General features: G+C 36.4%; 2 protein-coding genes across 2 annotated transcripts; one reads left to right on the top strand and one right to left on the bottom strand.

Moving 5' to 3' along the window:
* LOC18778867 (copper-transporting ATPase RAN1) lies at positions 160-7,378 on the bottom strand. The gene is made up of 9 exons (XM_007213639.2): positions 6,880-7,378; positions 4,820-5,434; positions 3,906-4,335; positions 3,389-3,714; positions 2,440-2,498; positions 1,987-2,329; positions 1,570-1,770; positions 1,226-1,483; positions 160-849 (listed from the first exon to the last, which is right to left on the bottom strand). The coding sequence occupies exons 1-9, from the start codon at positions 7,183-7,185 to the stop codon at positions 373-375; spliced, it is 3,015 nt and encodes a 1,004-aa protein (XP_007213701.1). The 5' UTR covers positions 7,186-7,378; the 3' UTR covers positions 160-372.
* On the top strand, positions 10,956-13,353 carry LOC18780197 (thioredoxin O2, mitochondrial). The gene is made up of 7 exons (XM_007212041.2): positions 10,956-11,307; positions 11,428-11,493; positions 11,590-11,640; positions 11,754-11,833; positions 12,027-12,071; positions 12,374-12,468; positions 13,141-13,353. Exons 1-7 carry the CDS (start codon positions 11,067-11,069, stop codon positions 13,148-13,150), a joined length of 588 nt encoding a protein of 195 aa, XP_007212103.1. The 5' UTR covers positions 10,956-11,066; the 3' UTR covers positions 13,151-13,353.

Here is a 13,583-nt window from a genome sequence, read left to right as displayed (position 1 = left end):
TTTCAGTGTTCTGGCTTCCTTTCTCTCTCTCAGCTATATATCTGTTGCCAACAAGGTCATGGTGTAACCAATAATTTCTGAAGCCAGTTCTCCCTTGTGCATAATATGATTCTCAATCCCATTTAATCCTTTTTCGTTTAATATAAAAGTCAAAACAAAGAGAAACGAAAGGACGAGAAAATTTATTATACAAGTGACATTTACAAGGAATGAGGAGATAAATTTCACCTCATCAAAGACAGGAAAAAATGCAAAACAAGGAGAAAACAGAATTAACAAAATTGGGATAAGGTTCCATTCGAACTCTTATCCTACTTTAGTTTCCTTCCTACACAGATGAAAACTAGAATTTTCCTTTTCTTTTTTCTCTTTCTACTCTACAACTATTTCCAGTATGGCCGTAAGTCTGGGCTTTCTGTATCTCCTAAGGAGCAAAGAAGAGCATACAACACTAACAGATGACATAGCCATGCATGCCCCAGCTGCCCATGGCGGCAACAATATCCCCAGTGATGGAAAGAAAACCCCTGCGGCAATAGGTATTGCGATCACATTGTACGCCATGGCAAACACATAATTCAATCGAATCCGAGAAAAGGTCTTTCTTGAAAGATCAATGGCTGTGATTACATCTTCCAGGTTATTTCTCATCAACACGTAGTCGGCTGCTTCAATTGCAATATCCGTCCCCGCCCCAATTGCCATGCCAATATCAGCAGCAGCTAGAGCAGGAGAGTCATTGATTCCATCACCAACCATTGCAACTGTACTTCCATCCTTTTGGAATGATCGGATGACATCAGCTTTTCCAGCGGGCATTACCTCTGCCCTCACATCTGGAATGCCAACCTGCGCAGCAAAATATTTTTTCAAATGAATGTCAATTTTGTATGCAACTAAAACGTATTATACTATTATCATATGTGGATGAACCATAAGGTGCCACTAAAGGTAGCAGAAGAGACCAGAAACCATATATACGACTTGAAGTTACCAAATCATTATTAAAAAAAAAATTAAAAGATATTCATACATGCTGTCAAAATGTATTCTCCAATTTTCAATTTATATGAAGACCCCAAATTTTATATAGGTCAAATGTTATTCAGGCCAAAACCAAATGAATAAAAAACTAACTCAAAATGAAAGTCAATGTTGCATGTCATTTCTCTGTCAAGATTACCAGCATTGAGGTTGACTAATTCATAAACAGAAATATACGAACCTCCTTAGCAACAGCCTGTGCTGTCCTCCAATTATCCCCGGTAACCATGATTGGTATGACACCCATCTTACAGAGTCCCTCTATTACTATGGCAGCTTCTCTTTTCAGTGGGTCCGCAACCCCCAACACACCAATTAAATTGCCTTCATATGCAACAAGTATGCCTGTTTTTGCACTTTCCTCCAGCTCTACTACAAAGTTCTCTACATGCGTAGGAATCTCGATTCCACTTTCAGTCATCAACTTCCTATTGCCAACCTGTTGAGGATACAATACCTCCAATAAGCAAACTTAGACAGGTGAAGCATATCAGGATGGAAGCCATATGGAAATTTGGAACTCACCAGAATAAGTTTTCCATCTATAAAGCACTGGATACCTCTTCCTGGCAAAGCAGAGAACTCTGAGACGTCAAAAAGCCATCCAGAGATTGTAGTCTCTTTGTTATTGTTCGGTGCATCGTTAGTTACAGAGGGATCATCAAAGAAGTGAAAATGGCGTGCATATTGTACTATTGCTTTTGCCAGTGGGTGTTCACTGCTAGCCTGAGAAAATGCAAAGGGCAGCATGGAAATTTTAAAATTATGTAGCAGACATGCAAATGTTTCTGTAGCTTAATAATTAATCAAGCATAACAAAAAATTAATGGAATACAAAAACAGATGTCATTTTTTCAGCACCAAAGTTCAAATCCAAGGACAAGGCAACATAGAAACAAGACTGGAAGAAAAATGTGGAAGCCAGTCGGTAAGTAGAATTACCTCTGCAGAAGCTACCAATTTAAGAAACTCTCCACGATCCATTCCTGTGAAAACTTTTACAGTAGTAACTGTAGCTTTTCCTTGGGTTAGGGTACCCGTTTTGTCAAATATTACATACTTTACCTTCTGAGCTCTTTCCAAAGCATCTCCTCCTTTTATCAGCACACCATTATTAGCCCCAACCCCTGTCGCAACCATGACAGCAGTTGGTGTTGCCAAGCCCAGCGCACAAGGACATGCAATTACCACAACTGATATGGAAAACATAAGGGCAAAAACAAAGTGATTTCCATTTTCAGGGAGCCACTTTTCTGGGTAAGCTCCAAAGGCTCCAGCAATGTACCTACAGCAAATCAATGAAAGATAACGCAATCAACAGCAAGCATAAGCATTCTAGCAACTTACAAATTCAATAATTATGAGAAAAAATGATAATAAATACTATGAACTTACCAACCCAATAATGTCAACAATGCCATTGCAACTACAGTAGGGACAAAAATGCTAGCAACCTGCAGTCATGAAGAAATGTAAGATATTCGATGAACTTAATTTTAAATTTTACAGAAGTTAGCAGTTCATAAATTTAGGAACTGCTACTGAATTAGCTTGAGGGGAAATAAGGAGGGGCTAAATATATAGGGGGACTTCGAAATTTGTCAACGTCACTGAAATTGCCTAGCTCTTCCTTCAGAATTTTTAACCTCAACAGCATGAAGCTGACCGTATAAAACTTTTTTAAGTAGTTGAAGTTAAAATATACTATTTGTCTTTTTATCTACCAATTTTAAGAGCATCTTTAAGCTGGAGTTGTTTGCCATAACATAAGCATAACTGAAGGGCAAAGGATAACAAGAGAGCTTGACAATGTTCACAGAAACACAGCTACTGACTTATTGATGATCAGTATTCCTTTCTTCTGAGTCAAGTTTGTTAACATAACAGCATGCACCAAACAACCTGTTATCCAGTTAAAATTATCTGCTTAAATACAGTCAAACAAAAACCCAGATATAAAATACCACTAAGTGCAACCAACAATTATAAACAAGCAAATATAGGCAGCCTAAACTAGATACAAAATCAAGTTTTTCTTATTCCAATATAAAGCCCATATATACTTCTAAAGGTTCTTACAGAAAGAAAAAGTTTTAAATTGTGTACTCATTAGACCCATTAAAATATAACTTGAATTCTAGTATGCCACAACAAAAGCAATAAGTTAGGTAGACAATTACGAAATTTGAGGAACGAAAGCAGTGACAACATTTTCGGGTTTAGGGTTAAGATACTATAATACTGTCTGCTGAGTTGAATAATGCTCAGAACTCATGATATTCATATATAGCATAGAAACAGAACAGAGACAAACTTATTGAAAAACTACATTTCTGGCACTTACAAAATCGGCAAATTTCTGAATAGGTGCTTTGGACATCTGAGCAGTCTCGACCAAATTTATTATCTGATTTAAAACTGTATCAGATCCAACTTTTGTAACTTGTACATTAAGAGCACCATGCAAATTTATCGTTCCTCCGATAACTAATGAATTGACTTCCTTTGAAACAGGTATAGCTTCACCAGTCACCATACTCTCATTGACATAACTTGAACCCCACAAAACCATACCATCAGCAGGAACTTTTGTACCAGGAAGAACTTTTAACACATCTCCAGGCTGAATTAGCAAGGCGTCAATTTCCCTTTCTCCAATACATCTCCCATCTAATAAAACAATATAACCAAGATCAGCCAGTTATCTAAAGTTTATATTTCAATTCCACCATCAACTTTAATTTTGGACAAAGAAAAAAGATTACTATATAAGATATTAAAATATTAAAATATGCAAAAAGGAAATCTTGATTCACAAGGTTTAGAAAAACGAAAAAAATTAACAGAACGGAACAAAGTACCTTTATCTTTGACAAGCAACAATGCCGTAGCTGGAGCAAGTTCTATCAACTTTTTGATGGCATCTGATGTTTTTCCTTTTGCAAGACACTCCAGATACTTACCCAACAGTACAAATGTTATTAGCATGGCACTTGTTTCAAAGTATGTTGGAGACCAGAACCCAGTAACTGCACCGTATAGAAGTGCACATACGGAATAGAAATAAGAGGCTGAAGTACCCAATGCAACCAAAACATCCATATTAGTCGAACCATTTCGTAGAGCTCTGGCAGCTGCAATGTAGAAGCGCTTCCCGACAACAAATTGAACAACACTCACCAATGCCCACTTCAACCAATCACCCATTTCAAAGGGCCCGCATCTCCAGAGCAATAATGAATACAGAAGTGGAATGTGAGGACAAACAACTCGAATGAAAAAGACAGGAATCTGGAGACAATTCACTGATGTCAGTAATAAATTTCAAAAGTAACATATACAAACACAATCATGAGAAAAAAAAAAATATATATATATATATATATATGAAAATATTACGACTCGGTTGTTAAAAAGCTCCAAATTATGGGTGTCTAGATGCATTCTGAACGAATTATAAACGAAACAATATGTATTTTATTGAAAATTTGAACTTTATAATTAATAAACTCATTATGGGCATTGCTGCATTGTCTCTTATAACAGGAATTGTCTGTTCAATTATCATGTTTGTTCAATCTTGTACTGCTATCACGAAATATGAAATAAAGATAAGAAAGAAAAATGAAGGGAAGAGAAACAACAAGAACCAAGGTTAAGGGTATGACATATTGCATATCCATGTGCTTTATTATTATTTTTTGTTTTTAATGGAAAAAAACCATGTGCATGCTGAGAAGAAAAAGTACTCACGCTGAGAAGAAAAAGTACTCACACTGAGAAACAGACTGGAAATGAAAAGCCGAAACATATTTGCGGCTTCTTCGACATCTTTAGAAGTCATTCTTATATAAGGGTTGGCCACTTGTAGTTTAAATTTCTCATTGCTTGCCCCCTCAATTCCATCAACCACGGATCTAGAAGTGACAACTTCAGGATCAAATAGGATTTCGAGTTCTCTTGAAATCCTGTCGAAACGAAAATGTCTCACCCCTTTCAAGTTGCTAATTATGGATTCTAAAGTCTGGGCATCTGTCTCACTGAATACACCAGCAACTCCCAGTATTATTTTATCCTGCTGACTACTCTGTACAAGTGATGCTTCAAAACCAGCATCTTCAATGGCATTGACTATATCATCTTTGCTAATTACAGTAGGATCATACTCCACTTCCCCTAATGAAGTAGCCAAGGCTACTACGGCTCTTTTGACCCCAGGAAGTCCTTTCAGAATACCTTCCACAGAGTTCACACAGGCTGCACATGTCATACCACCTATTGAGAACTGACCCAACAGAGTTCCATGTTGCTTTATTCCATTTGTACTCTGCTCAGGTATAACCTCTGCCTCAAACCCGGCATCTTCAATTGCATTCTTGATGTCTTCATCCTGAATTAACAGAGCTAAAATTATCTCAGAAACTACAAAAGCACCCTATTTCTCAATGTTACCACTCTACATTCAAGGTTATACCCTCAAGCAATCAATTGAAGAACACAGAAGGAAGATGAAGGATTAAGAAAGTTGAACATAACTTTACTCAAGAAATTTCCAGGCAAAGCAACAGAAACCTTAGAACTGCAGTTTGACCTTTTCTGTGTAGTTCATGGATGAGAACATGGTCGAAAATAACCAATTCAAACAAAAAGTACAGATACCATGCAGGAAAATGTCAAGCAAAGGATAATTTCCAACTTCTTAGAGCAGAGAAGTGTTTTCATCAAATCAGAAAAGCCAAAATCTGTCCTTTGGTGCCCCAGACACCCAATATTCATGCCAAAGCATGTATTAGTAAAAGTAGAAATATGAAAGGCACCTGAATTATTTAAGTAAAAGTTACATAAGATCAAGAAGATTTTCCAAGAGAAAGTTCGCACATTATACAGTACTGATGGCATGATACAGCAGCTTCACTACTTTCAATACTAGCGGTTTGAAATGCAGGTTTCTTACATTATCTGGATTAATAACACCCTTACATTATTCTTATTTTCTAAAACTATTACTACCCACACCTACTTCAAGCTATCTGATCCAGTTGTGTATGGCTGCTTCCCAAATTGGGAATATGTTAGATCCAAGTAGCCTAAGAGGAAGAAAAAAAAATACCACCTAGATTATCTCAATTTATGGTCATAATGCACATGCTCAGATGTATCATTTTGGGTCGAACCAAAAGAAAATTAGAGAGAGAGAGAGAGAGAGAGATCCAAATCAACTACCCCATCATTAAAGAGAGGTGGGGAGGACTAATCTGTCACTTTAGCCTAATTCCTATCATGATTGCAGCTCTCCAAGTATATAAAGCAAAACTGTAATGCAGAATTTAGACATGATTAAACTGTCAAATTTATAAAACCACACAAAACCTGAATTACCAAATGATTAATCCTTGTCATAATGCGGTCAATATACAGTATAAATTAAAAACAAACATGATCAACCAAAACACGATCCTAGGATTAAACGTATGCCATAGTAATACTTAGCAACTATTTGTAACTTGCAGTTTTAAAACACCAAAACTAATGAAAGCTCAAACACTGACCCATGATCCAATCCACCTTAAAATGAACACTCAAATACAACAGAAACCAAATTGCTTGCCATAATAATCCTAAGTTCGTTCGCCCAAAAAATAAAAGCAACTAAAAGTAAAAGCAACTAGGACTAGACCATACTTCAAAACACCCGAAACAACTAACAAAGCTCAAAATTTTCAAAAACCAACATAAACTTATTGTCCAATTCAGGGATAAACATCAAAAACCAAAACCACAACCCCACCACATAAACAAACTCAACCAAAACCCCAAAAGCTAAAATTGACCAACCTTGACCAATCTCGGATCAAAAACAACATCGGCCCTGTTCTGAAGCAGGGCCACGGAGGCCGTGAGAACCCCATTGACGCTTTTGAGAGCACCTTCAACAGAATTAGAGCAAGCAGCACAGGTCATGCCAGAGACTCTGACTTGAACCCTCTGCGTTCCCTGTTCAACTCCCTCTGAATTATCATAAGAATCCAAGAGCCTCACGTCCTCCAAATCGCCGAAGTCGCCGCCGGCAACCATCTCCGGCAGCTTCCGTGCTCGGGGGGAGACTTGTGTCAGCTGGAGGCCCCTGGGACTCGGCGCCATTGGAAGGTACCGAGCCGATAAAAAAGCAGAGTAATTTATACAAAAATGGAGCGAATTGCTTTCCTCTCTAGAGAGAGAAAACGAGAGCTTTTGTAGATAGAGAAGGGAGGAGGAGACTTTTCCGAGGGAGATGGTGAGACAGCAATTTTTTAACTAGAGTTTTGGGAGCCGGTGGGATAGAAGGGTCGCGTTTTTACAATTTTGCCCACGGAGATTTTTGGTAATGACTAATGGGGCTAGGTACTGGACCTACTGGAGTTGTACTTCTCCTTGGTGGTTTTGTACTGCACGAGCACGAAGGAGATGGCTTCGCGGCAATTTGGCGTGTGTAAATTGCAATGGTGGAGACCAATGAAGCAGTCTAAAAACTAGAAAACGTGTCGGAAGCCCATAGAAAAAGTTTTCCGTCTGGTTTTATAGAACCGTCGTTTCTATCTTTCTGTTCGCGTGACAATTTATACGACCATTGCAACTAAATTCTCTCCTAAATTCGGTGCTAAATGTTGATTACGTGCATGTGTTGTGCATGTAACCTTGTGTTGTTGTTAGACCATTGTTATGTTATCAGATTATGAATTATTAATATGATAAGATAATATATTAAATACAAATTATTTATAAATTAAGTAATTAAGAGTAATTATTCTTGCATCCGAGATCTTATGTTTAAATTCCCTTCTTTTAATATTACTTGTGTATGTATCTTAAAGGTTGAAATTGATAGTCAAAACATTATATAGTTGAAGGAATTTCATGATTGTATATCTTCTGGTTTTTTAATAGTCAAACATTATATATCTTTTGTTTGCTAATAATGAAATATCCTTTTTAGTGATAATGAATTATGCTTTCTCAACCCTTTTATTAGTAATTATTCAACCTTTATCAGCCAAAAAGAACAGTAATCATTTAACTTATGGATAAAAATATTAAACTTCTCAAGAAAAAAAAAAGTTTACTTTCATTACTTTCACGACAATTTTATATTATTTTGCAATCCAATCTATCTTTCCTATAATACTTGGATATATCCTGTGCACCCTACGCCTAAACTATCAAACCCAAGAGCAAGAGCATAAGCATAAGCAGATGGGAAGTCATAATTCCAAACACATTGGATCATGACAAGTATGCCCCCAAATAAGCTACATTAATAACAAAATTATGCTCCATATAAACTCAGGTGATTAGGTAGTCTAACGTAATTTTGTTTGAGACCTATTATTGGCACTCTACAAAAGTCATCGTGCACTCCTAAAAGTGTTATATAAATCTAATAAGAATATTATAAATTTGATTTGTTTCAATGAAACAATGTGTTTGAACTAATTTGTGTGCATTATCAATTTGAAGGTAGATTAGATGTGTTAAATCATTTTTGTCCTCTAAAGTGTGCATATTTACATAAGATATTAAATTAAAAGCTCACATTGTCAAACTTTCTATTTCTAATTTGGCCATATATCTTGCTTTCAAGTTTCAACATCAAAATGTCGTGGGGGACCAAATAGTTTTTTGAGTAAGTTTGGCTTTGAATATCTTTCCACACGAGGCTAAATATAGGGATTTACAGATCTCTTAAGGTTTAAATAGAATCACTAATCCCCGACAATATAGTTTGATTTTTATACTAATTACTCATTCTATTTCAATAATATACCATCGCCATTCTTACCTTAAAAATAAAATAATAAAAATCACTAAGAAAAGAAAATCAAACTCATATATTAAAATAGAATATCGGGTACCACAATATTAGTTTGGTCAGCTGGCCATGTGCCATGTGCTTTTTTATCTCATTTTGTTTTTGTTTTTTTAGATCAATTATTATTCTTCTTCTTCTTCTTTTATATGATTTTTTTTTTCCTTGAGAATGAGTGAGAAATGTGGAAATGAAAATTGATTTTGTCATAAAAAACAAAACGTGTTTTCCTTGTCAAGAGTTATCAGAAACGTGTAATTTAATGCCCAGTTGGTCCCAATGTAAAGCTCGCCTGACCTCTCAATTTCAAAAGGGAAAAGAAAAAGAAGTGTTGGACTAGTAGAAGGGTAGTTTTGGAACTACAAGTCTACGACTGAATTTCTTGGGAGGCTGTGTTGCGTATAACGAAAGAGCGAGGCGTTTGTTTTGCGTACCTTGCACCGGCTACGGCAGCCGTCTGATGCTTTGACCAGTCTTGATGTCCACGGTACGCTAGTGCTTACGCAGATGACTTTCTCATCGCACCTAATTGCTGATGTCAGACCCAAAAAAAAAAAGCCATAATTGCCGATGAGAAATTTTCTTTATATTGTTGTGAAAACCCCAACAACAACAAAAATCATAATTATCACGACAAATGTAGGATGGGGTGTATATTATACCAAGTCCTTATGTGAATTATTTATTTTTAGGTTTTTCGACAATCAAATATTCTGAACTTCTAATGTACGAGGAGAAAGATTCGAACTATAATAAAAAAGACTAAATATATTGATCTAGCTAATTGACCTAACTTACGTCGCATCTCACGTCTAATGTAAGTGTTTTATTTTGGAGGACATGCCATTCAAAGCATTTTGTGAGGGATAAAGTGTTTGTTGGAAAGATGACATGCTTCCACTTACCAGAATGGAGAAACAAAAGTGTGAGCAAGATTCCACTAAGGCACGAAATTAACCACTAGGATAAGACAGCTCATGGCTCATGGCTCATGCAAATGCAAACAACAATGGGTCTCCTCATCCTTCCACCAAAGCGCATATCCTTGTCGACCCACGTCAACCAATGGCAAATCTGGCTGAGGTGGCACCTCAGTCTCCCATGCCCATCCAACGTGGCAAGTTTGGAATACCAACAAACACATGTACTCCATGGACAAGGGTATTATAGTAATTTCAGCCAGTATAATTAGGTGATCTCCTACCTAGTCTTTATAAACTACTAAATCCATCAAAATCCATCCACCCCACCCCAACCCAACCCAACCCAATTGCTTTAAGTCTATGCCATCTCCCTCCCTCCATGGGATGTCCCAATCAAAAGGGTTTTAATTTTAATTTGAAGTATGGTGTTCTTGGTGAATGGCAGGTGATCTAGAGCAAGAAGTTGGTGCAACGTCTACGACCAAAATTAGTTATGAACTTGTGACTTGTGATTTAGACTAATTGGTCCATTAACAAATCTAAGTTAGGGTTTGCCACAATTTTTAAAGAATTCTATAAGATACTATAACTATATATGTTTAGATAATGCTTCTTGTGTTATGGATGGATTGATATTGACCCAACACTAACTCAAAATTCATTTATGATTTACTAAACATGGAAGGGAAATATTTTACATTTCATTTGGTCCTCTTATTTCTTAACTTCTTCACTAGGCATATATCACATTGTGAATGCAAGTGTGGTTGCTGAATTTGGTTACAACAATTTTATTTTTTTCAAAAAAAAAAAAAAAAGCTATTGCACTTACACAAAAAGTGTGCAAGTTTTTAAAGATGCAGTGTCGAGAAAATCTCCCTACATAATGTCCGGTATTTCTTGAAAAATGAAAGTGTAGAGGAAATCTTACTTTTTTGCTCAAATTTTATTTAACTTTATTCTCATTTATTGACATGGTTGATTATTTAGAATATATAATTGTCCAAGTTTCGATTAAGTTTCAAGATTTAGATTTCGACTCAAAATATATCTGGACCATGGACCCAAAAGCAAGCCTGCCTGGGTCTGGAGATCCCAGCCCAATCGTCCGCAGAACAATAATCATTGTTAGCTGTGGGCCTCCAATTGTGATGGCTCATAGCCCATCTACCTCTTATTGATCTTTTGTGCTCTTTGAAGACCAGTTTTGATTCTGTCTTAAACCCCCACGCAAAGTAACGAAGCGAGACACAAAAATGGCGAGGAATTCTGGGGTTCTAGCGCGACAATTGCTTGGCAATCGCAGCAAGCTCTGCGCAGCTCTTCTCAATCATCACCACAAGCTTCCTTCTAATTCTTTCCAAACTCTAGCTTCAATCTCGACCACCCCATCTTCTTCACACACAACCCCTTCCAATTCCAAACCCTTCTCCAAGTCCGTTCATCACTTCTCGAACCCTCATTTTCTGCAACACCGACCCCTCTCCTCACCCTCAGGCACTCCTATTTCTGTTTATTTTTTTTGTTTTTGGTGTTTCCATTGTTTTCTTTTCACAAAGTTTTCATTTTTTGGGTTTTGTAATAGCTCATTAACTTGAGTTGATTATTGAATTTCAGGGCCCTCAAAAATTGTCCCCATTAGGTCAGAGAATGAATATGATAGCGCAGTTAACATAGTTCAAGGTATATTTACTTGGGTTTTCTCTGTAGTTGCTTAGTTTTAAGAAAACTCATCATTTTCATAAATTTTTACTTAGTTATTGAATTTCAATGAGATAGATAAAGCTTTGCCAGGACTCTTCTACTTCACTGCAGTCTGGTGCGGGCCTTGTAAGTTTCTGAAGACTTTTGCTTTCATTAATGAAGTCATTTACAGCAAACAGTACCTTGTTAATGCATTTTTAACTTATGTTTGGTACTTTGGTATTGCTCTTCTTGTGCAGGCAGGTTCATATCTCCAGTCATTGGAGAGTTGAGTGAGCAATACCCACATGTGACAACATATAAGATTGACATTGACGAGGTTCGCATTAGAATTTAGTTTTCTGCTAACTGAGATAATTTTGCTGGGAACCAGTTAGTTCTTTTGTAGCCTGTTTGAATCCCATCTTAAGGTCAAAAGAACTCAATTGTTGTCAATTATGCAAGATAATGAAACCTAGTATCTTGTCAATTGTTTTTATTGTTAAACCTGACATTGTTTATTCTAACTATAGGAAGGCCTTGCAAACACTCTGGGCAAGCTGAATATTTCCTCCGTGGTAAACGATTTGCTCCTTCTCTTTTGTTTGAATGTAATTGTCCCCTATTTAGCTTTACGGATCTAACTGCTCATGTGTATGACCTTTGGTTTTTAGAATGTTGGTCATCTATAGCTTCTTTTATTGGCATCCGTGGGCTGTTCGTTTTAGCATGCACTTTGAATGGGTTATAATAACTACTGTGGCTTCTTAGTGCATTCTTTATGTTTCATCTTGGATAGTGTTAAAACAAGTTCCATTTGGTTCGTGGTCTGAAGCTTTTAAAAATTAGATACTTTGCTCATGTGTGCATTTTGCTGCAGCCAACATTCCAATTCTTTCAAGATGGGAAGAAGGTAGCTGAAATTATTGGTGCTGATGTTGCACGCCTGAGGGACACTTTTGGAAAACTCTACAAGTAATTCTTTACTACGTTGCATTTCACCTGTGTGCTTCCTTGTATTTATGAATACGGTCATTATGTTGATGCCTATTGATTTTTTATCGTTCAAGTTTTCGCCAACTATCGTAGGATTTTCATTTCATGGGGGTATGTATCTTAAACAATTGGTGTTGATGATGCTTAGCCAATATAAAAAAGTCCCAGTTACATACCTTATAACTGCATAATTGATATTTGCTTTTGTCTTTAGATCTTATTTGTGGACCAAATAGTGTATCAATTGAGAAGCGAAAAACCAAAAACTATGCGGGTTCTGAGGCTCATAGTTGAGAGGTTGAGACTCGAGATCTTTGTAATTGTAGTTTATTGTCTACTTGAATGTGTATTAAGAAATATTTTCAAAAATAAAAAATAATAGAAAGGAAAACATTTTGATGGTGTAGCAATTGTTGGGATCGGTATGTTGAAATATTTGGATAACTCATGTTTTATCTGTTCAACTTGTTTAAGTAGTTTCCAAAGGGATGCTTAAAATTCAGAGTCTTGGGCATGTTTGTGAATCTATAGTCCATATCCGCTTGAATTGCTCTAGCATGTTAATAGAAGACAAAGGCACATTTATGCATAGTTTATAGTTTTCTGTTGTATGACTTGGAATTATGGCTGAGTAATTTGTTTGTGTTCCAGGCAGGAATGATTGAGGACGATTCATCCGAGACCGGAATAAAAGAGGATGATTAATCCAGATACACTTGTATAAAGAGATTCTAAGATTCTATTTATGCGAACAAGATGATTGTAAAACTTTCTTTTCTACTATTAACAGTTTAACTTCTTCGATAAGTCTGGTTTTTGAAGCTCTTATCAAATTTTCACTAGTTTTATGATAATTAGTTAATAATATCTACAGCCTTCAAGCACTCAAGTATTTTAATTTCAAATACGAACTAAACTTTCTAGAGTCGAAATCTCCCAACAAACATTTCATCAGTTGGCTTCCTTCTTGTGAATGTCTCCATTGGTACAATACCGAAACTATACACATCTACTTTGGTTGAAATGATCCCTTCCATTCCAAACTCTGCAATATTATATATGTGAACTTAGTTATATATGATTAAAAGGAAATC

This window comes from Prunus persica, chromosome G4, assembly GCF_000346465.2.
Source record: "Prunus persica cultivar Lovell chromosome G4, Prunus_persica_NCBIv2, whole genome shotgun sequence".
In the NCBI taxonomy this organism is placed as follows: Eukaryota; Viridiplantae; Streptophyta; class Magnoliopsida; order Rosales; family Rosaceae; genus Prunus; species Prunus persica.
Note: the sequence above shows the minus strand (reverse complement) of the source record. Positions and strands in the feature narration are given on the sequence as shown.